The 25,779-nt window shown below is 41.0% G+C and overlaps 1 protein-coding gene across 1 annotated transcript; it reads right to left on the bottom strand.

Annotated features, from left to right (window-relative positions):
* Positions 1-1,109: 1,109 nt before the first annotated feature.
* nr2f5 (nuclear receptor subfamily 2, group F, member 5) lies at positions 1,110-25,229 on the bottom strand. Its single transcript, XM_085472286.1, has 4 exons — positions 24,052-25,229; positions 9,209-9,489; positions 6,788-7,034; positions 1,110-3,651 (listed from the first exon to the last, which is right to left on the bottom strand). Exons 1-4 carry the CDS (start codon positions 24,416-24,418, stop codon positions 3,332-3,334), a joined length of 1,215 nt encoding a protein of 404 aa, XP_085328412.1. The 5' UTR covers positions 24,419-25,229; the 3' UTR covers positions 1,110-3,331.
* Between the last annotated feature and the right edge of the window lie 550 nt (positions 25,230-25,779).

Genomic DNA, 25,779 nt, shown 5'->3' with positions numbered 1-25,779 from the left:
GCTAATTGATCCTGGACTTCTTAGCTGAGTTTTTAACAAATAATGACTCGCTGCACACTTACCTGTACAGCAACCCATCTAATAACCTCGCTCTTCTGCTTTGGTGAAATTCTAGGATTTTATTATTTTGTTCTTAGCACTAATTAGCAGGTAATTATGTCAGGCTTACTAGCATAATTGATTATTTGGTATTCATCTTCTTGTTGCTTTTAGCGCCAAAAAATCAGTTAAGTAAGATCAAACATTAAAATGGTCAGTTTAGATACATCAGATGCATAAAACTGACAATTTCCCATCTTTGATATAAAGACAGTCTCTGTCAGCTCAGTTATATGAGGCAGATATATGATGGTCTTACAGCTTTGTAAAACAGGTGAAACCTAGTTGATTACATGCAAATAAAAGGCTTACCCATGTTGCATTGTCTATGCATAGACAATGTGAACAATTAATTATTTGTTTTTTTTCATAGGAGTGGTAATGTCCTGCTGCTTTGATGAGATATGGATAGATAAAAGCTATTTTCAGCCTCTATTTGGCAGGGGCATTGGAGAGCAGAGATGGATGCACAAGGCAGAATGACCTGCAGCTTTACAGCTCATGGGTCATCTGCTCAACCAAGTGACTTATTTTACCCTGAAACAATGAAGATGTAAGGTTTAGGCAAGAAATATCCAATCACTAATAAGCTAAGATTTATTTTCTGCAGGTCTCTACCTAAGAGCCACAGTGCCAAGATAATTATGATATATTCTAAAGCTTTTGTCTACTCACATTAAGATTTCTTTTCACTTGACAACTAGAAAATTACAAACAAACAAAATGTTCTGAATTATGACAGATTAAATCTGTGCCTCTGAGTCCATTTTTTGCATAGAAATGATATCTGAAGGGTCACCAAAGGACCCAAAGGAATTTAAAATTTTTTTTAAATATTTTAATATTTACTTCTTTGTAAGATTTTCTGTTAAATTGCATTATTAGGAGCTAGTGTTCCTCAAACTTAAAGAGCTCAGGGGACAAAAAAAGCTTAATGCGGAATGGCTTGCATTTTTTCTTATGCATTTACTTTAAGATGATAGTAAAAGACATTAGAAAAGTTAGTGTGAACAAAACAATTTTATTTTAATTAACGGATAATCCATATTTCCAAACAAAAGTAGAGGGGATAAAAACAATTCATAGAAACTTTCTGTCAATTTATTCACCAACAAACAGCTTTCTACAGTCCAAGGTGGCTTTTTCAGTATCAACACTGGTGGTTGACACTAGGGTGCCGTGCTGGACATGCAAGACAAGTTGTCAAACAATAAAAACCAACTTAAAATAGTCCTAAGCTAAGTCACAGTCATAAGTCCATTGGGGATAATATTGTAACATAGACTGAGGTTTTCAGAGGTTAGTGATACATTACTTTATGGTATCGGTACGATAAGCTCAAATGACATGAATCGAGGGGGTTTCCCTACACAACAATATCACCAGGATATCGAAAGAGCTTGCATGAGGTCTAAAAACAGAAAGTGCGAAAGATGTCAAAATGGTTCAGTTGTGCCTTCTCCCAGCAAAGGGAAATCAGAGCAATCTTTATTCATCTTATATTGGGCCTCAGTGCAGCCGCTCAGTTAATCCTTAGTCTTTTGATTGGCTGACCCTCATAAACAAAGGTTTGAACAGCAGGTGTGTAGGACTTGTGTTCTCACAGCCAGAGCTCTGTCTGAGATAACCATATTAGAAATTTACTGATTAAACAGAGTGAAGAGGAGGAAAAGACTTTCTGATTTGAACTGTCTGAAGCCCGGGCTTTTGGCTGACAGGAAGTACATATACAAATTCAAATTATATATATATATATATATGTATATGTATATGTATATGTGTGTGTGTGTGTGTGTGTGTGTGTGTGTGTGTGTGTGTGTGTGTGTGTGTATAATAAGAAAAAGCAGAAGGGATTCTGCATTAACTCAATTAAAATATTTGGATTGTGCATGACTCTTCAATGACATGTTGCACATCACATTTTAACTTCATGCAAACTCATTTCCAATCCTGACAGGACATAATACCTGTTATAACAGGTAACGAGAGATTATGGCACAGTCATAAGATAAATGCTCAGTGACAGAATCTTTGTTCTAAGGCAAGTACAGCTACTTTTGTAAAAGCCCATACCACCCTCCCACTCCCCTGTCTAAAGGGTCCAATACTGACAAAAAAAAAAAAAGTAATGACAATAAGGAGGATGAGCTTTGCCACCCCGATGTTAACACCATGGGTCTTTAGAGTAAGAAAAAATATACTTCAGTCAAACAGGGTAAGGGTAGAAACAATCTACCAGTGCTGTGATTCTGCAGATTCAAACTGACTACTTTTCAATGCAAGTGCCTACGCTTTTATTTGTATTCATTACAAACTCCTTCTCGCCCCTCAGACCCCACAACAAGTCAAATTATAGACAAACCAAACTTTTCTTTTAATAGCCAACACTATCACAAAAATACTCCAAACCGTATGATTTGTCAGCTTTGGCACAGGCTGCTGATAAGTGTAAAATTTGCTGGGTTTGTCTTTTTTGTTCTGATATTGACATGCCCGTCTGCCCACCCTCTGAACCTGAGCTTCCCCAATTGAACCCTAATATGCCTTAGATGTCTATGAATCGATGATATACTGTACATATGGACACAATCATGGGTTTTCTCTCCATATAAACAGTGCTAATACAAACACACAATAAAACATCCTCTGCAAAAGTTCAAGACATTTTGGCATTTGTCTTTTTTTAATGGCTTCTGGTTTTCTCTTTTTAAAAATTGGTATATTTACAACAGGCTTTGTGCTCTTGGCTGTCCCATTGGTAAAGCCCTTGCTCAGTATTCTCCATGCTCGTACGCAGATGCTAGCACACAGTTTCCGTATGTGTAGGTGTATCACCGAAAATGAAGCAAATGCTCGCTGAAATTGTTTGCATGGTTTTTGAGAATGACATCTGAAGTGAGTCCAACAGACCTGCTGGTGAACTGCGCAATAACCCATTCTACCAACCTGTCCATCTCACGCCACATCTCAAATGTAGACTCGGCTGAGGAGCTGCAACGGGCCACAAAGTCTCTGTATTAGCGATAGTGAAAGCTAGCCTGGCTTGTGTAACTGGGATGATGGTGTATCAATGTCGGTGTTTAAAGCGGAATGGTGAGGGAGATACTTCTTCTTGGGAAGCTGAGAAGTTGAACGCAGACAATGAAGTGAAGGAGAGATGGATTGATGAGCAGTCAGGTCAGCCTTCAACCGTAATTTCCCCCGTAGCTTCTCCTTGGTCTGTCCTTCCACTTCAGGGCCCATTCTCATTGTAGTGGAGAGAGATCGGTCGCTCTCGCTGTACTGTGGGCATGTAGGGCCAGTTGTAGCTGGAGCCCGAGAGCAGCATGTCACGGAGGAGCGTCTCAATTGGAGTCTTGCCGACGAGGCGCACAAAAAACAGCTGTTCGATGACTGGAGAGGAGACAATGCGCAGGGACGGCAGGCGGAGGAGGAGGCGTCCAAAGCGGTTCGGCTGGCTGGGGTACTGGTTTCTTACATACTCCTCCAGAGCACACTGAGACTTCTCCTGGATGCTCTCCACGTGGGCGACGTCTGACAAGCCCATGGCGTCTAGTAGAAAGGAATACAAAGTGAAGATTTAGAACTGATATAAGCATTTATCCAACTTAAGCAGTAGTCTTTTTGTGAGAATGACTGTATGACATTAAGGTGAGTTTTGTGACACACTGACTTTCATTTAATTTTAGGCCAACCAGAGTAGTTGTGGGCTGCTTTGCATTTGCTAGGTTAGACTGATGGGTCAGAGGGGTTTGCGGCTACATTATAGCTTACTGTGTAGATTTTATGTTGAAGGATAAATCAGGTGTTAGCCATGGAATAATAACCAGTGTTCTGCGGGTTCCAGTATGTCATGTGTCAAAACGTAAGTCAGAATTGCAGGACGAGGAATAACTGCATAAGAAAAATGACTTCTCATACCATATTTTGGTTACTAATGTTCTGGATTAATGTTATGTTAGGCTAATACTGTTTGGCATATGATGAAATTTGTTCTTAGTGAAAGAAGCTTCAATTGTGCAAGATTTTAACAAAACCTTTTAGTATGTGGCAGAGTGGTGTCTTCACCTAATACTTATTCATTGCCAGAAAGAACCAGGATGTAACAGGGCATTTTCCTTTCAGAGAAATCTGGCTACAACTTGACAAAATCAAGGTTGTCACAGCGGAGATCTACTTCCACCCCTGTGGTCTGTGTTCACTTTCTCCTCAGCTGGGGAGACACTTTCTGCCTTCCAACTCCTTCTACCTCTCGTCTCACCGGCCCCCACCTTGGGCAAGAGTCTCGCACAACCAAGAGTGTGTAACGCAGCACGCGGTGCTTTTCACACCCTGTGTGTGGAGCGGAGATCACAGGGGATTTTGCAAAGCAGGTCAGAGATGTGTGAACTCAAAACAAAGACGCATTCTACTGTACTCTGCCACATACTGTACGAGAAGTGGGAGTGCTCTTTGACCCTGCCCCCTGCGTGAACCCACATATTGAAGGCAGGTATTCGATGAGGGTTATTTATTCTCAAGCTTAGTCTTTCGGTTAAAAGGCGTTGGCCCGTGAGTTTTAACCCGTCACCCTGCATCACAGGTCTCCTTTGTCTTCTCACACTTTGATCTGTCCCCTGTGTAAAACCCTGCCTCAGTTCCACAAAAAAATAATTAATTCACCTCATATTTTAATCAAGCATGTCAATCCCTCCCCACCCGCCCAGCAGCCGCTATTCTCATCATTCCGGGTGAATAATTGTTCCCACTTTGGTTGTATTTCCATCCACTCGGGAGGCAGATGGACTGCGTTTTTGTCAGCCCGACCATTTTGGAGTCCTTCGTGACAAGGCAGTCACTGGGATTAGCGAAGCTGTCTGTGTGACTGAAACCACTTCGTGTGCTGAAGCGACAGCTCTGTGGGTGCCCTTCTACGCCAAGTGCCGTGTTCTTTTGTCTGATCCTTGGGCACTCACCGGGTCATTGGGGGTGAAGGATCAGGGTGGCAAGACTGAGATGCCCGCTCTCTGATGTAGCTTGATCGGACTGGGCTTCACAGGGGGAGTGGTGGGAGGGGACTCAGAGGGAGGTGGGAGACAATTGGTGTTTGTCTGAGCTTGTTAGGTCATCCTACCAGGTCTGCAAGGGTCAGATTTATTAACAGGTCTATTTACGGTGTGTGCATGTTTACATCAAATTCAGGATTTGATCATTAAAGTGTGAATATTTCACAAAGACATACAATATCCTGTTCGAGGGTCTTGCCAAGATGTGCAGCTTTTTAATGTGTATACATGTGCTTCTGCGCATATAGGGAGGTCACATGGGATGCTTAGGGCTATAGGGGTTATGTAGGTCATGGCGAATCCTCCTTCTCACTGAAATGCACCATACATAATTCAACTCCTGTGGTGGGGGCAGGGGTCCTGGGGCTTGGGTTGTGCTGGTCTTGGAGTTTAGGGTTTGGGGAGCGTTGGGAGGAGGGGTGGATGACTGGTTTTAATAATAGATGGGATCATGAAGGCGAGATGGCTGATGAAAACAGGCAAAAGAAGGGAGAGGAGGATCCTTGGCTACCTACATACAGAGAGCTTGGTGAAGATGCTCAGTAGGCAGAGAGTGAATCTGACAAGCCATGCAAGATGGGAAAGGGGGGAAAAAGCAGTAAAATAACACAGACGATAGACATCTCCGTGTTGGCTTCTTCACCATCCATTTCCCCCTGGGTCACAAAGCATGATCTCTCTCTGAAATATCCCAGATGTGACAGTATTTTGGCTGACACTGGAGCCCAGTGACTGCTGGGATAAACCTCAACAGGCTTTGTGTATAAGCAGGATCAAAACAATGCAGATGCCAGGGGTTTTGCCAAGAAGTAAAACTATTATATTTTGATTTAATTCTCTCTGTCACTCAGTGGGGAGGACATATTGCCACATAATGTAAGGTTGTGAGGCTCAAGAGCCCTGTTTTTCTAAGCTTTGGATGCAAACCGACAAATCTATTCTAGCATAAAGGCATTTTCTTTGTTGTCGAGTACTGTACTGTGTATAATAAGGGGTTTATAACACTGGATTTTTGGGTCCAAATAGTAGGCATGCAACAATACAATATAATGAATCTGTTGTTTCTTGAACTTTATATAAACAGATTCTTTTTGCTACTGTAAATTAAGAAATAAATTGCTTTTCAAAGAGTCGTTCCCACAAATGGACAGAATTCAAAATACAAATGCAAAGTTTATAATGCGTAGTGAAAGCTTATTCTTCTATTTAGCAAAACAAAGAGGTTCAAGTGAGGCACGAGCAGCTCACAGGGGTCAAGAGCTGCCTTTTACAGTATGACAAAGTGATCAAATTACAGTCAAATTCATGGAGGGCAGAGACCATGACTGACTAACAGCAGCATTTACATATGGAGCCAATGAGACACAATCTACTGCAGCATTAGAGGTCACCTCTCAGTCAGCCATAGTACTGGTTTCCATTCAAATGCACCTCAGACAAGGTGTATGTCGTACAGGGGTTTGTGTTAACAAACCTTTTGTTTCTTTCTTAAAGCTTGTATTTGCAACTTTTAGGATGAATCTGAGCATTTTTTTTATATCACCTATGGGTAGCAGGTATAGGTAGCACCTTTGCACAGCATTTTAATGATTTATAGTTGTCATTTAAATTAATCTACACCACATTTTTTCACTTAAACTCACCAGATGTAAAGAGCACAATGGACTTGAGACAAGAATATTCAGCTGTGTCGACCTGCAGGGCCTTCAGCTTCTCCACCTGCTCTTGGAAGACTCGGATGTGGTCCATGAAGGCCACAACACGCTCTGCTGACATAGGTGATGCGTGCAGGCCGGCCGCTGCCAACAGAGGAGCCACATGAAGCGGCATGGAGCACTGGGCAGCATTTAGAACAAAGAGTTCGCTCCATGACATTCGCAGCAGAGCCACCTAGAAACAAGCGGTATAGGATGATTATTACTTTTGTTCAGATTACCCATGTGGATGACTAATTTGGCTTTGGCCTTTCTGCTTTTAGTTGCAAATATAAAATGAATAAAGGCAAAATGTGTCTGAAGCCTAAAACTGTGACAGCCCTTTTGAGAATTGCTCAGAGTTTGAGCACTTTGAGTGCCCTCCAGTTAGAGTTCAGCAGGCTTCAGACAGCATTTACACCCATCACTGACATGTAACCAGAGAGCAACACATACACATTAATCCAGAGCGAAGAAGGACACAGGGTATATTTAACATTCGGTCATTTAAACCACCACATATCACCTGGAGATGATATGAATTTGTTAACATTATCCAATACTTAATGCAAATTACATACAAGAGCTTCATTCATTCAAACAGGTACCTATTCACTACAGAATAGGGAAGCACACAGAAACGGTGGAATGACAGAACATTCCTGACACGCCTACCCGTCAGAAATTAGACAGCTAGTCTGATGAGGTGTTTATTGTTACTTTTAAAAGATTGGAAAGGATACAAGAGGGTGAGAAAGCATGCACTGTGACAGGTAGAAGAGGATTAAACTTTTCTTATGTAACAGAAACATGTTTGGAGATGTGGTTAAACATTAAAAAAATAATTAGAATTTATTGAGGTGACCCAACAAGTTGTCATCCTAGGGCATCAAATACTGCTGCTCTATCAGATTTGGCCGGTATAACCGAGATAAGCACAGAGTGTCCTTTAGCATCTGTGCCCTCTGCACCAGCCGCAGTAACACTGAATGGCGAGTGTCAATAGTTCTCCTTGCAAAAGCTACAAAGTCCACAAAGTAGGAGGTTAAAGGGGCGATGGAGCAAGTCACAAGTTTGTCTGCCAGGAGAATACAGTTTGTGTCCCATTTGGGGATTTCTATTTTTACTTCTTTTTTACTGGTTAGGTTTAGACTTGAAGTTCTACTTTGCATGTTTCCCACCACTAACTTTGGATGCTGGAAAAGTTACACATATAGTTTTAAATGTGATCCAAAGGGGTCCTTTACACATGTGGAATTCCTTCTCTCACCCCAACCGGTCGCAGCAGATGGCCCCGCCCCCCCCCGAGCCTGGTTCTGCCAGAGGTTTCTTCCTGTTAAAAGGGAGTTTTTCCTTCCCACTGTCGCCAAAGTGCTTGCTCATAGGGGGTCATATGATTGTTGGGTTTTTCTCTGTATCTATGAAGCGCCTTGAGGCAACTTTTGTTGTGATTTGGCGCTATATAAATAAAATTGAATTGAATTGAATTGAATTGAATTGAATTGAATTGAATTGAATTGAACAGTGACAGACCTGCACACACAGATGCCAAAGGGCACCCGCTGTGTATCTCTGAGACAGTGTTTGACACAATATCAGCGCTTTGATATTGAAAAGAGAAAACCTACATGGATTTTGATAACATGTCTAAAAAGAGTGGGGTTTGCAGAAAACACCTGAGTGCATGCTGACATTACAGGTCAGAAATATTCAACATGTGAACTTGACATTAATGATATGTTAATGATTTGGTGCAGATACAGCGGACATATTTGTGATGACTATGTCTGTCAGAGGTGCATGTGATTATTTATAGGTCAGGGGATTACTCTGTGCCAAGACTTTATAGCTGATATAAATCTATATATGCATGATTGATGTCAGGTCGATCTGAACCAAATGTTGGGAGTTGAGGTTTGTGCCAAAACAGATGTGCTGCGACATGATGGTTAACAAAAGAGGAATAAAAATATTAATGTGTTTTTCAAATATTTATTAGCTTAGTTCTGTTCAAAATGTAAGTGGGGATGACATTTTATGAATTTTTAGCCAGTAGCTTGAAAATAGTGTTTTGAACTATGAGTTATTACTTTACTTTTTTTTGTTTTCTGGCATTTCTCTGTGCATGATCTATTAAGGAACAATTTACCATTGTAGAACTATATATATATATCTATATAGATATATATATAGATATATAGATATAAAATTATTTTCTTATTGCGAGTTAGATGAAAATAAATACAGATACCGCTTTCATGTTTGTGTGACTTAATCCAATATAAAGACTGAAAACAGTAGAAAGCAGTTAGCCTGGCCTGGTCTCATTCTCATTAGGTTTGGTCTACTCTGGTCATTCTTCACACTCACCTGATCCATGAGCTGCAGATCAGGAAAGAAGGGGATGTTCTTGGCCCACTCCACAGCGCTGAACAGCAGCCTGGCCGCCAGCTCGCAGATGTTCTCGATACCCATGAGGTTGTTCCCCTGCATACACTGAGCCCCGTAGCGAGACGTTGGGTACGGCTCAGCGCGAAGCAGCAGAGAGATGAAGCCCGACAGGTAGGGTTGGCCGTTGTACGGGTCGGTGCCATTGGTCAGGTACTGCCCTGGACTGCTCTGGGAGTTTGATGTACGTCCTCGTTGTACTGCTGTTTGAAAACAAAGAAGAGGATGAGCTGAACTTTTATCTGGGTGAACCTGAGACTTTTTAACAGTGCTTCAGCATTTTTATTTAATTACACAAGTCATTAAGGACTAAATGGGACTGGAGCACACTAATATAAACTCATATCTGTGTTCCAGATCCACTGTTTCCTCTGGAAGCAGGCCGCTGGATGTTTCTGGAAGACAGGCCAAGAACTGTGTTTTTTGCAATCTTCCATCAGTTTGTTATGAAACTTTTATCATTTAGCAAGCTTGTTATAGTAGTTTACAGAATTACTACATCCAAAGGGGCGCTGCACGGTCAAGGTCCTAAAAACCTGCAGGAGTAACAGAAGGGAGACGCGACGAAGACAGAGAAGAAAGAAGCAAATTGAGCATGTCAAATGTGCCGGGTGATCGGGGGGGCAGGATGGGGGTTAAGGGTTGACAAGTGTAGCAACACAACATTTCTCGTACCCCTAAAAGTGTCAGCGCTCGTCTTTTCAGCGAAGGGATGGAAAGTGGCCAGGCCAAGGCTATTCTACAGTGCTGTTGTGCCTCAATGAGTAACGACAAGCAGCAGCTGGTAAAAATATAACACTTCTTCACACCTACATATGTTATGCACCCACACATGCATACACACTCATGGATACGTACGGTAACACCCCCGCCCTCAGTCCCTGCACTGGCAAATGGCCCAGCCTGAGGTGAAAGGGGCACGCAGAGGCCAAGCTCTTGCACACACACATACACACAAAGCCCTAACCTCCACCCCCACCCCCCTCTGGTGTGGAGCAATGATGATGCGGCGAGTGCTCAAAGGCCCATTTGGAAAACACCTGTTCAGTCATCCACTGTCTGACTAATAACTCCATCTTCAGTTACACAGAGCCAGCGAGAAAGGCAAGCGAGAGGAGAGACGCAATGAAAATGCAAAGAGGGGTTGAAAAAATGAGGCAAAAGGCTGAAATGGTGAGATAAGGAGGAGAAAGAGTGAGTGGAAGGTGATAAGTTGAGAAAAGGGAGATGGGGGCGATGCGAGGTCTGGGGAAGAGTGGAGCGATGGAAAGAGAGAGAAGGTGCAGAGTTCAATGTGCTTGAATATAGCCCGAGATGGGGCTTCAGATAGAAAGCTGTGGTTTACATAAAGAGACAGGTGGAGGGAGGGGGTGAAAGAAAAGGGAGGACGAAGGGCTTGGAAAATGCTTTTTAACTCTCCATCACCTGTCACCTCACACACAGCAGCTGTGCCAATTGAACGCACCATGGCACGTCTGGAAAAACGAGAGGTCAAATCACTCATAAGTTATAAAAATGCCTTTAATTCTAGCCTGTCCTTTTAACAGAAAAAAATACCTCTGCACAAAAGGTGTTGACCTCAAAGTACTAGTTTTCCTTGTGAACTTGTGTCAACCCGTGTGCCCGAAAAAAGAATGTGATCTCTTCTGGCAAACAGCGCAGTCTCACTTTGCTGAGCTATGAAGAGGTTTTGCCTGTCTCAAAGACAATGTTGCACAACGGGACATTCCTCGTCGCTTGCACTCCAGCGGCTCCTGTCTCGCTTTGCAAAAGATGGCTGTCAGATTAGCCACATGCATCTGTCTTTGCAGGATTTCACAAACAAGGGAAAATAAAACTGCACTCTGAGCAGCAGGAGTGAAAGTGCTCCGAGAGCAAGTCGTTGCAATTTCCACAGAGATTACCTGGCCAAATATGTTTTTTTGTCACTCTGAGGTGCTTTAAGTGTGAAGTGAAAGACTGCTAAATCATACACTGCTGATCCTTTCAGTCAGACATTTTATTGTAATACAGGCTTGTGAATGATTTTCCAGATTAGAGAAAATGTTGCTTATAACTCCTTCTTACACAAAGATTTTTTTATTTGCCTTTTTAAACCCATTCAAAATCCCTTAATGAAAAATATATCTGTGTATATATGTATGTATATAATCTGACAGTGAGGTTTTTGCACAGAGACATCTTAGAGACACACAGGAAACATTGGGGTTCAGGTTGGAATATGTACTTCTCAAAGATTATGAAATCTTTAACTTTGCGATTGAATCAATAACAACATGGTTAAAGGGTGACTCTGATGATGGTAAAGGAGAATGGATCTGAGAAATATGTTCATATTTGCAGTTTACTGGGAGGCTTTCCTGAACTTGTCTTTTGCAAACTTTTTCTCTGTGAAAACATCAGCTGACTTCCTAATTTGTTCACCAAGAACTGTGTTAAATTAAGGTGAATAAAGTTGCTTTCTCTAAAAGCCAAATACAGCTAAAAAGGCTAAAAAGAAATGCTAAAAACTGCACTTTCTCCAGTGACCACATGGGGTTAAGTGAGTCAACCCCACAGAATCCTATAATGAACTTCAGAGATGAAACTAACATGTGGCTAACTTCCTCCTTCATTCCAATGCACAGTAGGTGATTTTTTTAATGTACTGTATACATTTTCTAAAGGCTTAAATGTATGCATTAACTGACAGGCAGTTGCCAACACAGGCAGCTGCTGCTGGTAGCTAACCTTCACTACAGCTAATTCTAAGCACTGAATTTGGACCTCTTGATGGTTTTCGTGTCTTTTGCAGCATAAAAAATAGGATAAAATAAAATAAAACACAATGGCCTTTTACAAAACAGCAGGTGACATGCATCCTTTATTTAGCTTATAGTATAAAAATGCTGTAGCAGATCCCAAAAAGGGCACTTTTAAAAAGACTCTGTCTGGTAACTTCTTTAGGGAGACAGACTCAAAAGGCGCTTTGGTCCATATCTAATTCAGAGCACTTCTGTGAACTGAATCTGTCACTCTGTCCTGGTTTCATGTAAAAAAAAATCTTCTACTGCGAACAACCTGGTTTTAACTACTTTTGACTTTCCCCTTTATGCACTGAGTAAATTGTAAAACAGTGCGCCTGAACTCCAAGAGGAATTTATTAAATTCATCACAATTTAAATTGAAAGAAACAGTTTTTTTTTTAGACCCCGCTGCTCCTTATCAGGGGCGGATCTAGAAGGGTGGCATGGGGTGGCAAGTGCCACCCTAAAATGATCCCTTGCCACCCCAAGTGTCACCCCAGTTTTGCATATGACAGTGTTGTTTATTAAAATAAGATAGCATTAACAGTTTGAGTGTAGTTACAGTCAACAGTGAATATAAATGCTAAAACTGAATATATTGCATAGTGTTCCCCCCCTGCACCATTAACAAATGGTTCAGCCCATAGCAAGCCATGTTTATGAGACAGAGCGAGTGAGAGAGAGAGTTTTTAGATGTGGCAGATTTGTAACGTTTAGTGTGGAGTGTATACTTAGTGTGTTGTGTTATGTAGTTGTTGTGTTGTGTAGTCGTTGTTTTGTTTTGTGTGTCGGTGAGGGCACTAATGAATGTCACAAAGGCACATTTGCAATGTAAACACTGTCACTAGAAAACCAGCTGAGTGATACACCTCCTGTTGTCAGGGCTGCAGGTTTATCCCTGTGCTGTTCTCCTGTCTTTTGGTGGACAAACTTATTTTTTACTGGCACACATCATTTGTGGGGCATCTTATTGCGACACCTGATTGTTCTCTCCTTTTAGTTTTAGTAATATTTTACAAATTCCTATACAAAATGAAAAAACAACAGCAGGTGTATTGGCTGCATTTTTAGATAAATAGTTGTATATGTTTACAAAATGTACATTTTATATTTGCATTTCAAGTTATAAAAATTTACTCAACATGTCTGTGTGGGGTTTTTTTTTTTGCAGTAAAAAAATACTACTAGGATTTTAAGTTATTTGTGTGATTTCATTTCAGGTCAGTAATACTAATGCAGTATGTCAGTCAAAACAACTAAATTAAGTTGAGCTGAAAAGATACCAAACAAGGCAAGGGAAAAGAATAAAAAATAAACAATTTGAGGGTGAAATACAAACGTAAACTCAAAAGGAGTCAGAAATTGCCGGTTGTATTTCAGACCTCAGTGGATTAATCCAACAAATCATGAAAAAATTAGGTTTCAATTTTTGTTCATGACAGTGCAGATTTCTGACATTTTGTGTAATTTAAGCTGTAACAATGTGACTGTTTTCTGACAACAAACAGTGTAAACCTAAGTTAGACTTGCATTTGTAAATGAACCGCCCCATGTTGTGTAGCTCTCTGGATTTTATACTTATTGGGCTACATATTTATTCATCACACAGGCTGTACAGTACATAGCATCAAAACTCACATGTTTTATGTAGCTAAAGTGTTTAATTATGTGGGCTACAGACAATAATTAAGTTATAGACTTTATTTATATGAAAAACGTGTATGCTTACTGCATTTGGATTATTTTAACCATATATAACCACCTGCATAAGTGTATGAAAAAAAGGGCTTCGATTTTGCCACCCCATTTGATTTCTATGCCACCCTAAGAAAATTTCTCTAGATCCGCCCCTGCTCCTTATGTCCCTTATTTGTGAATTCACAGCTATTGATATGTTCTCATATTGATTAGTGGTTAATCCCGCAGATGTTGGTGAATCTACTTGATCCACTTGACTTTTCAAAAGCCTCATTGTGGGGGTCACTCGTGCCTGAGAGGCAGAGCACTTGAGTACGCCTGACTAAAACACATCGCTCTCTGTTTTTACTCGCCTACAGCTGCTGTACAAGACTCTGGAACAGATAAAAAGGAAAGGGCAGAAGGGTGATTGGAGTAAGGTCCAAAGAAATGGAGAGGTAGAAAGGCCAGTGCAGAGACAAAGAGATGTGATATATTTACACGGAGATGGGCCAAGGGAGAGCAAAAGAGACAGAAATGACATTAGATAGAAACAGATGCCCGGGGACAAAAAAAAGGAAACAGAGAATTAAAAGGGGGATGGGAGTATAAGGTCAGATTTGAGTTTGTGCCATAATCCGTTTCCGGCTTTTTAATTGGTGGACTGTGCTTGACCTTAATGCAATTGACTGAGCTTGTCAGATAGTAACTTTAAAAAGATAAACAGTTTTTGTTTTTTTCTCTTAAATAAAATTAATCTGAATCCAAATTGAGGGCAGAGAAAGCAGTTAAAAAGGCAAATACATCCCTAAAACCCCAAACAAAACAGCATCCTGTGTAGGTAGGCCATGAAATGAGGGCAAAAGAATGAGGGAGAGGAGGAAAGTGCATGCAAACAGAGGTACCATGGGACATTTCAGCTGCGACTTTCAAAATGCCACTTCAGCAAATGGCAGCTGGCAGAGAGCACAGTTCGCTGCCTGGCTGCCCTGGATTAGCCTCTGGGTCAGACTGTTAGTGGAATTACAGCAGCTAAATACAATTAAGGCCTATCAACATTTGGACTAAAAGGTCACAGTGCCGGGGCAACACAGACGCATTATAGATTTGTCTCAGTCTAATAGCTGCATTTAATAAGTAGCTTTTCCATTTCTAAAACTTCCACTGGCAAGCAAACAATAAACACGTTTCCCAAAATGAAACTGCGTCCCTGAGTCATGTCACAGAGAGAGGTCACGTGTGTGTTTGTGTCCGTGAGGCGTTCGAAACTCCTGCAATTAAAGCAAAGTTTAAAAAAAAGAAATAATTAAATGTTTAGCTGGGGGTTTTTTTTCAACTTTCATTTGGAATTCATTCTCAGTTCTCGGTCTTGGAGCTTGTAAGCACTGCTATTAATCTTTTGGCTTTTTTTTTTTTCATTCATATTTTTTAAGAAAAACTTGAGCCAGCTATTTCTATAATGATTACACTGTAGCTCGGGGTTTTGTGCTAATTCTTCCAAAGAATGACCTTTATGTGGTATCTACAAATATTGTGCTGTGTGGTCCATGGTTCACTCACCTAGCCCATGGAGTGGTATTGTTCAATAGCAGGCTCTTATTTTTTTATTCCTCCTGTTTATCTCACAGAAATATTTTAGCTACCACAAACACCATGAAGCACTTTATCCAGCACTTCAGGAAATCACAAAACAGTTCTTTATTAAAATGACCGTGACACAAAATTTTAGAACAACAGTGGATTTCACAGCTGTCAGTGAACCTATTTACATTTATTGGACCTAAAGAGCAGCTTCCCTCAGCTCCGATGAGCTGTGTGACTTTTACGGGTCGTTGTTTCAATGTGTCAGCCCACAGCTTTACTATTTTGGTTTGCTTGTACTCCTCTATCTTCCATTTTGTATACATAATGATGTTAACCTTTGATAACAGTGCATGCACCCTGTCAGGCATGAAAAAGTTAGCAGACAGCAAGGAAATACAGTGGAGCATTTGGTAGTTAAAGACAGATTTTACTCTCAGGAGCTGGTGAAGGGCAGAGTTAAAAGGAGAGACTTTTATTCATAAGAAACAAACATGAATGCTAATGTTGCTAAATTCCATAAGCTGGAAGTAACTTTATCTAAGGTTCAGGAGCAGGACCACGCCTCAAACGCAAGCCTTCCTGCCATGCGTCTATAAATGCCTACCTGTTGTACACACCTTTTTTTTTTTTCATTTCCGTGCCCCCTCCCTCTCTCTCGGGGACGAGGCTTCCAAAATCGAAGAAACTGCAGCACGCATGTCACTGATCCTCACCAATCCAATATTCACTATCAAAATGTGTGAAGGCCTGTTCCTTCCTCGTGAAATAGATATGTTAGTCTTGTGATTGCAACACGTTTAAGCTGGCTCAGGTTGTAAAAATATCAGTTACTAATTGCCAGGGTAGTATGCAAACTAAATGCAGGTGTCTGTACCCTGCAGTGCAGTCATGGCTGACTGCAACACTTGAAAGCGATCTTAAGCCTCCTGCACTTCACTGTTTGGTTTTACAAAGCTCTATATAAATGAATGCAACACTTCAAAGAGAAATAAAATGTAGACAAATGAAAAGTTGGTCGATAACAGTATTTCTTCACTCAACTTCACTACCCTTTTTTTGGTTCCATCTTAAGAGAAATGTTTTGAGAACAAACCACCTGCACGCTGTAGGAGGACTGGCTGTGTCCCCAGTTGTCTGTCAAACATCATGAAGGAGCTGAGGTATGCAGCGAACGTGAGAGACACAACAGAACGGGAGCGCAGAAAAACCGGAGGCAGTGCAGGAGCGGCAGAGAAGTGAGGTGACACAGACAGAGAGAGACAAGAGACGTGGAGGGATGAGAGGAGCTTTGCGTGAGGAAGTTTGGTAGCTTTGCTGCATCGCCGAGGTTGCCTCATTCTTTCTCTCAGACTTTGATGAGGATGGATAGGATAGGATAGGATAGGATAGGATAGGATAGGATAGAACTTTATTAATCCCTCGGGTGGGTTCCTCTGGGAAATTCGACTTCCAAAAAGCACAGCAACGACCGAAGTTACAGTTACAAGCACAGGCAGTTGAGGCAGTTCCTAAATTAATTAGCAAAGTGAATTCAGCCCAGTGGGTCTGATTCATGTTACACTTATTTACACTTCCACACGCCCCTCCTCTTGACTTTATTTACCACACAGCGAGCCACAGCAGGACTAAGATGTCCCTCTTGAATTATTATCATGTAAAGGTGCATTTGTTTATGGCGCATTAGAGCTTCATCTCCAACTTTTATTGGTACGGCTATAAATACTTCTACTACACTTCTACCCAACGGGCATGAATAAGATCATCAGCTAAGCCCCTAAAATATAAATGTTCATGGCTTCCCAGTAGTGCTATGTTAGGGAACACATGTGTGGCAGATTAAAGGAGAAGGCTGTTGGGGTGTTCACATCGCACAGACTGACATATTTAATGACTCTTTCTCGACTGTGCATTAGTACAAGTGACCTGAGTGACACATGAAAACAGGTTGAGCTACTTCAGTTGCAAGCAAAACAGTTCAGAGTCAGTTTGCTGGAGTGACTGAGTGAATGGACCAGAAAGGTCACATTACGTTTGCTGTTGTTGCATTGGTGATTCTGTGGGATGAGCAAGAAATGGCATACGAATACCTTTCCATCAGTAGTACACAGCAATACAACGCCTTAGCACTGGAGATAATACTATAGGCACAATTGTAACACCTTAAAATATATTTTGCTCATAAACTGCCTATAAAAGATGAATGTAGTAGTGATGGGATTTCTGGCTCTTTTTAGACAATCGGCTCTTTCGGTTCGGCTCACTAAAAAGAGCCGGCTCTTTCGGCTCCGAACCAGCTCTTCAGGTTGTTTTGTTGCTTTAATTAATTTATTGTTAACAATAATATAAAATTATGCACAAAAGGAATTACTAATGTAAAAAAAAAAAGTTGTTATATTTATATATGTTTATATATAAATATATGACGTGGCCCCTAGAGACAAAACACGTACAAACTCCAAAACGCATTTCTAGCATTTCTAGCATAAGTGACCTAGGTAGCTCTGAACTTCCAAACAGAGCTACCTAGATCACTTAAATTACACAATTGAAAGCATGAAAGCATATGTGTATCGTTTGTGTATTTATACACAAGCATTCATATATAGTCAAATTTTTTTAAAAAAGGTCATTTACCTGTTACTACCACACACCAAATCCGGTCGTTGGTACTTGCTGGCTTGTGTAGCCACTAGGTAACAAAAGTTCAACACTGCCGCTAGCATCCTGGAGCACTTCTGTTGTCTTTTCTACGTGTTTTGAGTTTTTATGTGCTTCTGAGTTTTTACGTGTTTTGGAGTTTGTACATGCTCCAGGGTTCGTACGTGATTTGAAGTTTGTATGTGCTTTGTCTGTAGGGGCCACCGTAAATATACTTTTATTTATTCACTTCACATAAAATGTAATAAATAAATCATATAATACAAAAATCAACTATTCACATTTCAACTTTTAACTATTTAAGTTTTCAGCTTTTTCCTTTTACAAATTTAAAGTGAAACAACACAAAACACTGCAAACCACAACACAATTAAATGTAAATTATAATATGAAAACTAAAAGAACATGCATATTCTCTGTCATATGGACCTGCATGAATAAACTTTCTGAATCCTTTATCATCTGCAACTGAAAATAGTTGTGGATCATCACTATACCTTGTTGTCCCTGGCTCTCTTTCTCTCTCTCTCCCTCCCGCTCTGTTCCTGTGCAACTGAGTGTAACTACCGCCCCTCCCCCCTCTTCCCAGCGTAAAGCACAAGGCTCACCTGCGGAGTGAAGCGGAAATAAGTGCGAGAGAGAGGGTGAGAGAAAGAAAAAAAAAAACCACAGCTTGCGATAAGGAGCCGGCTCGCGTCATTCACGTCAAAGACCCGGCTCTAAGAGCCATTTCGTTCGCGACCGACCCATCACTAGAATGTAGCCGCCGTGCATCACCCATTGGTTTATGAAGCTAACTTTTGAAGCCTTAACACTCAGATTTTGGTCAGGACCACATTCGATTTTAAAGAAAACCTTAGAATCCGTGTTCCACTCACCAAAAGTGGAACACGGATTTATCCTTAAGCTTTTAATATAATTACCACACAGCAGGTCATATGAATTCATTGCATTAAAAATGCTTCAAAAGGCACCAAGTAGAGAAGTGACTCACACACAGTAGAGAGGCGACTCAAATTAGCAGTCGAACCATGACAGGCATCTGCATATGTCGTCACTCACCCATCAGTCAAATCAGACGCACTCCTAATATTCAAACTTGACTGGAGTTTAAAAGGGTGAGCTATTAAAAAATATCCCCTTACAATATTTCTGAGAGGGGAAATTAGCTATAGTGCCGAAAAACAGCTGTAAACATCCTTTTTCTGCTTTGAAGTTGGACTTTATAACCTTCTATGCCATGGTGTTGCCCTCAGGCAGCAAACCAAATTTTTGGTGATCATACTATCCCCATGTATTTATTTATTTTGTGACACAAAACACTTCAGTGTTCAGTAAAATGATGAGTAGCAGACGGTTTGACCTTTGACATTGGGGTGGGGCAATTATTTCAGGAGTCAAATGTGCATGTGACAGAATGCTAGCGACTGCTAAGAACAAAATCTTTTTTTTGTATGTTTAACTTGAGCTAAGCATATTTTAAAAAACACATGCAAGTTCAAGAAAATGTGAAGAAGTATTTTTAGTTAGTTAGGACAGTTTTCTTTGGGCAATAATAGTAAAGCAGTGGTTCTATATTTTGGTCCTCGGGACAGCTTGTTTTAGGTTTTTAGGTGTTTCAGTACTGCAAAACACCGGATTTAGACAGCTGTAGCACATAATACCCAGTTGGTTATTTGAATCAGGTGTGTTGGAGCAGGGATTGGGACGTGATGGGATGTGTAAGCGATCAAATCATGCACTAAAATGAGCATGTAAAAAGTTGCAGGAAATGAAGGCAAGAACAGGAAAGAATTTGATTGGACAGTAAGGGTCACTCCCTCTGTGAGGACAGGAAACTGGATGAGAGTGACAGCAGGTACGAGAGGATCGCAGAATCAGAATCAAGATTTTATGAAGGGAGATGTAAGGTACCAGGATGTAACGGTACTCCAAATGTCAAATGACAGAAACGTGACATCCACCTCTGTTTCATAGAGTTCCAAACATTTTTTTAAACATATATAAACAAGGAGCACCAAGTTCCCCAAAAGTAGGGTGACGTGTTTTTTTTCTCTGTAAAACTAAAATTCATGGCGTAGAATAGGAATCTATGGGAAATTACTTTCTTTTTGTTACCGGTCTCAACTGGCTAACTGAGGAACTGCAGTATTTGGCACTTTTGCATTTGCTTCATTTTCAACCCTGGAGAAAACTGTGTGGTTTTGCCATTTGACTGGTAGTCATTTTCCTCTGAGAGCTCTCTGGTAATGACTTAGCTCATGAGTCTAGTTACAGGGGTTAAGTGTTTAAATTTGTCGATAGCCAAACAACTGGGATACGTAAAGATTTTTAGTGCCAAAATTAGGCCAAACTGCAGTGTTTTGGTGTTAAATTGCCTGCTCGCTGTGGAGGATGGATTAGTTAATACCGTGTTAGACTTTAGCACTCCAGCAGGGTATTTATTCACCGTAGAGGCCCCTGACGGTTCACACTTTTGGACTTTGACTTCAGCCTGTGTGTTATTAATGTTTTAGATTTGGTTGACCTATATTTTTCACTGCTGTTGGCATTTTGTGGGTCAGAGGAGGCAGCAGTCTCCCCACCGAGCATGTTCAGTTTGGGTATTACAGATTCTTGTGCTACAAATGGATGTTGAGACTATTTACTATCACTAGACTCCAAAAGCTGTGCGTGTGTCCACAAATGTTGCGTGCATACAGCTGATTCAAGACACATACAAGAGACAAGATGACCATATCACTGTGTATGAATGAATTAATCAGAGCAGTAAACTCCCACGTGTCTTTTCCGTCCTCACTAAAGTCAGTGGCTCGTCCTTGCAGCGTGTTTCAAAATTAAAACATTCACTCTGGTTCAAAGGAACTGTCAGGCTGATTCTTTTTGCCTCTCTGCTTAGTCATCCTAGAAACTGCACTGACAGAGGAACAAGTGGAGGTTCTATGTAGCTGCCTGGTGAGACAATGACACTAACGCTGCCAAGGTTTTAGGGGCTTGACTCCTACTGAAGCCAGCAGTGAAATGTTTGCTGTCATGCTGCTGAAAGGTGCCCTGGTTAAGAGTCTCCAACAAATGATATTATGTTCAACACAGCAGTCTACAGAAAGAGGTCAAATGTCCCCTTTGGGAAACAAATACCACTCACTTGAAAGCAAAGAATTTCAGAATCTGCCACAATCCACTCATAAAACTTTTAGCACGACTTCTCAGGCAGATCAATATTTATTTATTGTAGCAGAAATATCATGAAGCGCTGTCATTGATGAACTTGAAGCATGCGTTCTCTTGCTTCTACATGAGGCGGAATGACGAGAAGATGAAAACTAGGTTAATCACCAACTCTCCTCTGCTATCCAAAAACATAATCTTCCCATATCCTAATACCTAATAGCCGGTGAACCATGTTATATAATAATTGCATAACATGTCCTAGCCAACTGCACCCACATATGACCTAAATGCTATCACCGAGCACATTTGAAGGGAAGTGAAAAGGCTTCTAAATAATTAACAGAATGACAAATCAGCTCAACAAACTACATCTTCATGCACATCTGCTGCTTTATTTTAAAAGTATCGTCAAACTTTGGAATTTAGCAGATGTCTTGTGTAAATCATAATTTAAAAATGTGCATCTGTTTGAAAACTTTAGCCTGTTGAAAAAATATGAAGAAAACAATATTTATATATGCTCTCTACGGTGAGAGAGAACATATGATTTAAAAGTCGTTAAACTTTTTCTTTAACACCCATCATCTTTAACTTCTAGGCTGGTTAATGCGCGATTGAATAATAAAGTTAGACGTCAGGATTTATTTTTTATTTTTTAATGTTTATGAAAAATCGTGTTTACGCAGTTTAGCTGTTTTTAACGCCCCTGAAACGTCTAATTCACTTCTATTTCCTTCTGTATTTGGAAATCGTCCTGCCATTAAAATCACAGTAAAAAATTCCCCGACAATGAATATGCTTTAGCAAATATGGTCCTAACTAGACAAATGATCGCTGATAAACAGAAGTCTGTCGACAAAGAGGATTTAAAGACAGCGATTAATCCAACTGACCCCAAATGGACCAACAGATGAGCTCATCCAGTATAAGTTGACCTACTCCACATTTAAGCCTTTTGCACACAACTAAAAACCAACACTGCAGAAATGGTCAATATAAACAAGTAAATGAGCGACTGCCTTCAAAATGAGACCTTTCGTGATTTTTTTCACACTCTTTCTTCAGTCGACTGATATTTTCAGGTTTTATTTAAATGAGAAACATTTTTTTTACTTTTGGTTTTTGCCCGACTGAATTAGAAGAATCTATTTGTGCCAAAAGACAAAAAAAAACTGTGATTTCTACAGATGATGAGAAAATGCTTAATTTTAATGTCTCAGCCAAGAAATATTCTTAAAAAATGGCTGTAAAACAGTTCATTTCCCATAAACGCCTTCTAAGATGTTACGCTTAAATTATTAATATTTTGCTTTCTTGTAACGTATTTATTTCACTATATTTTCGTGCAAACTGTGACCAAAACTCCCTTTCACTGATGTCTTTTCAGCTCTTTAATATTTTCCTTCTTACAGACTGAATCAGAAGGACTGGCTATTCTCCACGCAGCGGCGCGTCAGGAGATTTCCTCGGGTTCATTCAGTCGGAATGGAGCATGACTGAGTTGGTGTGGCTTGCGGGTACTTAACATGAGGTAATACTGTGTGTACAGTGAACACACACATACACTGCCAGAGGCACAGACTTCAATCACACTAACCCTTGAGGGATCATCTCCTCTCAGCTCGTCTCTAAGGAGAGCGGGTTATTTCCAACGTCTTTGTCTGCTATTTACATTTTGGCTGTGGCAAAAGGCGGCGGGGTCTGTCCTTCAACTTCCACTGCCTAGTGCCTTTGGAGGACTGCTCACGGTGACGCAGCTGCTGACCTTATTCTGTCCTCTGAGAGGGAAAATAAAAAACGGCGAAGTGTGACATCTTCATTAAAGTCTCTTGAGGACCGCTGAAGTCACGCCACTTTTTCACTCGGTATAATTAAAACCTAACTGCTCATATCTCACCTGTTCGCATATGGCTTATGTGCACAGTTTGTGTAACATCGTGCGTAATAGTAATATGACATTTCCATTATAGTGATCGGTCAAATTAAAAGTACCCCGTTCTTCTTTATTTTCTTTCCAAAATGCAGAAACTACTTTAATGAATCTATAACTCAACCAGAAGACATGCTGGTTCTTATTTTAAATATGCACAATCTCATGCTTCCTGATTCGATGCAGCGCTACCGAATGACAATACATAAGGGAAAGCTCTTCTCCAGCACGTTTGCTCCGCTCCTCTTTGACACTAACTGACCCGTTGTTAATCCAACACAATGCAACAAATGTAGCGGCATCCTCTTATAGCGGCTCGGGGTGTCGGTGTGCAAACAGCATAATTAAAACTGCGTGACAAAGGGAGGATTTCACGGAACAGAGAGCGCTGGGATGAATGGTTCAGATTCAGTAAAAAAAAAAGTGAAGTGTGAGAAGGTCTAAGCATGCTGATTATAATAATAACTAAAAAGTGAAGACGCGTAAACCAGTCAGGGTGCATGCAAAACAAAAGATGGCACTAGGTTTTCTTTTACACACATATCTTTTTGTGTGAGCGTCACATGAATTTAGGTTTGAATGCATTGTTTTCTTGCAGTCAGAGCAAATCTGTCAAAGTGAAGACTGCCTTCGGTTTGTCTATTGATTTCTTTCGCCTGCTTTTGATAGGGGTTCGTCTGCACTCGTGTTTTCTTGTTTCAAATGTGTTTTTAAGAAGTAATGAAACAAGTGAAACCAGAGAAACATTTGCATCTTTTACGACTGAATTCCAGACTTAATGGCACTCTTGTTTTAAAAACTGAGAATACTGCGCACAGCTTTACGCACATAAATACGTTTTGTAAATAAATGTCTGCAGTGTTACAAATACAGTCTGACATCCGACACACACACACACACACACACACGCAGAGAGAGAGAGAGAGAGAGAGAGAGAGAGAGAGAGCAGCCAGCCTTACCTTCTCTCCTCATGCCGACTTTGAGGCACTTCTTCAGCCGGCAGTACTGACACTGGTTCCGGTGGTGCTGGTCGATGGGGCAGTCTCGGTTCCCCCGGCAGGTGTAAGTGAGGTTCCGCCTCACAGAACGCTTAAAGAAGCTTTTGCATCCCTCGCAGGTGAACTGACCGTAATGCTTCCCACTGGACTTGTCCCCACACACCATGCAGTCCACGTTGGGGATCTTGTCCCCGGAAAGTGCGTCGTTCCCTGGGGTAGAACCGTTTGGTGTTCCAGGTGCCCCGCCGGGCTCCTGGCCGCATATCTGGAGTTGAGACCCCGGATCTGCAGAAATGTTCTCTGGCCATTGATTTACTACCATTGCCATGCTATCCCAAAACACTTGGTCTTTGTTTAAACCACAGAAGCAGAGTCAGATTGCGTGATAGAGATCCGTCCTGACGTCTCGGGAGAAAAAAACGAGGGAGGGCGAAAAAGCGCGTCCCACTTTCCCCAGAGGTCAGTCTGAGCGTATCAGAACTGTGATTTCTTATTGTCGCCGAAATCTTCCTGTAAACATCTATCAAAGTTTACAGTAAAAGCAAGGTATCAACATGATCGACTCAGAAGTGCAAAGCCTACAACTCCCGATGTTCCTTGCTGCGCAGATATCCATAAACACGTTGTTCTTCAGAGCGTAACCTCTCGGGAAAGTCAGTCCAGTAAGTCAGAGTCTCTGCTGTCAAAATTAAAAGCCGTCTGATTATTTGCTTGCCTCTAGAATTTAAAGTTGGACAAATGAAACTGAATATAGAAGAAAACGTGTTGCCTCATGCGCCTTTCTTCAGCCACAAGCTCAACACTACGTCTAAATTGAATGAAAAGCAGAATTAACACTGACTACATGCTCATATCATTCGATGTATTTAGTCCCAGCAAGCTTCTGGATAACGCAGCCCATGGAGCGCAAGTCCCGGGGAGCACGCAATCCTTGTTCCTCTTTTTCTTGCGCGCCGAGGTGACGATTTGGAAAGCGACGTCAGTGGGCGCTCTGACATTTATTTACCAACTACACGGGCGAAATATCTCCAGTGTCTTCTGGATGATCGTCAGTGTGGAAGAGTCTAAATAGAAACACCTCGCTGAACAAGCTTTGCCGCTCGACTGTACTATCGCTTTACCCTTCGACTGTCTGAGAGTCAAAGCTACAATTTCGGCAAAGTGTCACTGGCAAGGCTGCCTCCTACGGCTGCCCTCCACTGGCGGCGCTCCATATAAGGTCATAAATCCCAAATAAGGTCGTATCCCCTCCCCTCAGCTGGAGAAGTGAGAGCTTGAGGGCCCGGCGTGATAGGTCCCAAAAGTGTGGTTAAAAAAAGAAAAAAGGAAAAAGGGGCAACCTGATTGGACATCGTATGACTGGATGGGATTGACAGACAGTGGCGCTTGTTGCGATACAAGTACTTTTAAGTGGGCTCCATCAATGTCCAATAGAAATTATAAGCTTACTGTGCATTTTGTGCATTATAACCAATGACCAATAAGCAATTTTAAGAAGTTAATAAAATAGAAGCTGCTGAACACGTGTGGTAGCTTTGTAGATTTCTCTAATAATTTCAAATAGTTTTGTTCTTTAAAAAGATTTTACGTCTTTTAAAGGTTAAACCTTAATGATGGGAGTGAGAGACATTTTAAGTGGCTTACCCGCATAAAAGCCCATTAGTTGTCATTATTTAGATGCTTGAAGGC

This window comes from Copadichromis virginalis, linkage group LG11 (assembly GCF_057382275.1).
Source record: "Copadichromis virginalis isolate Kocher_CV1m ecotype Utaka linkage group LG11, C_Virginalis_male_GT1.1, whole genome shotgun sequence".
Classification (NCBI taxonomy): domain Eukaryota; kingdom Metazoa; phylum Chordata; class Actinopteri; order Cichliformes; family Cichlidae; genus Copadichromis; species Copadichromis virginalis.
This window is presented reverse-complemented; position numbering and strand designations above follow the sequence as displayed.

What these genes read in the sequence shown, in the direction of transcription:
- nr2f5 (XM_085472286.1), bottom strand. Translation starts at nt 24,418, where the DNA reads ATGGCAATGGTAGTAAATCAATGGCCAGAGAACATTTCTGCAGATCCG. An exon ending in ATCTGCAGCTCATGGATCAG is followed by an intron (nt 7,035 to 9,208) that starts GTGAGTGTGAAG and finishes GCTTGTTTCTAG; the next exon opens with GTGGCTCTGCTGCGAATGTC. An exon ending in CATTGTGCTCTTTACATCTG is followed by an intron (nt 3,652 to 6,787) that starts GTGAGTTTAAGT and finishes CCTTTCTACTAG; the next exon opens with ACGCCATGGGCTTGTCAGAC.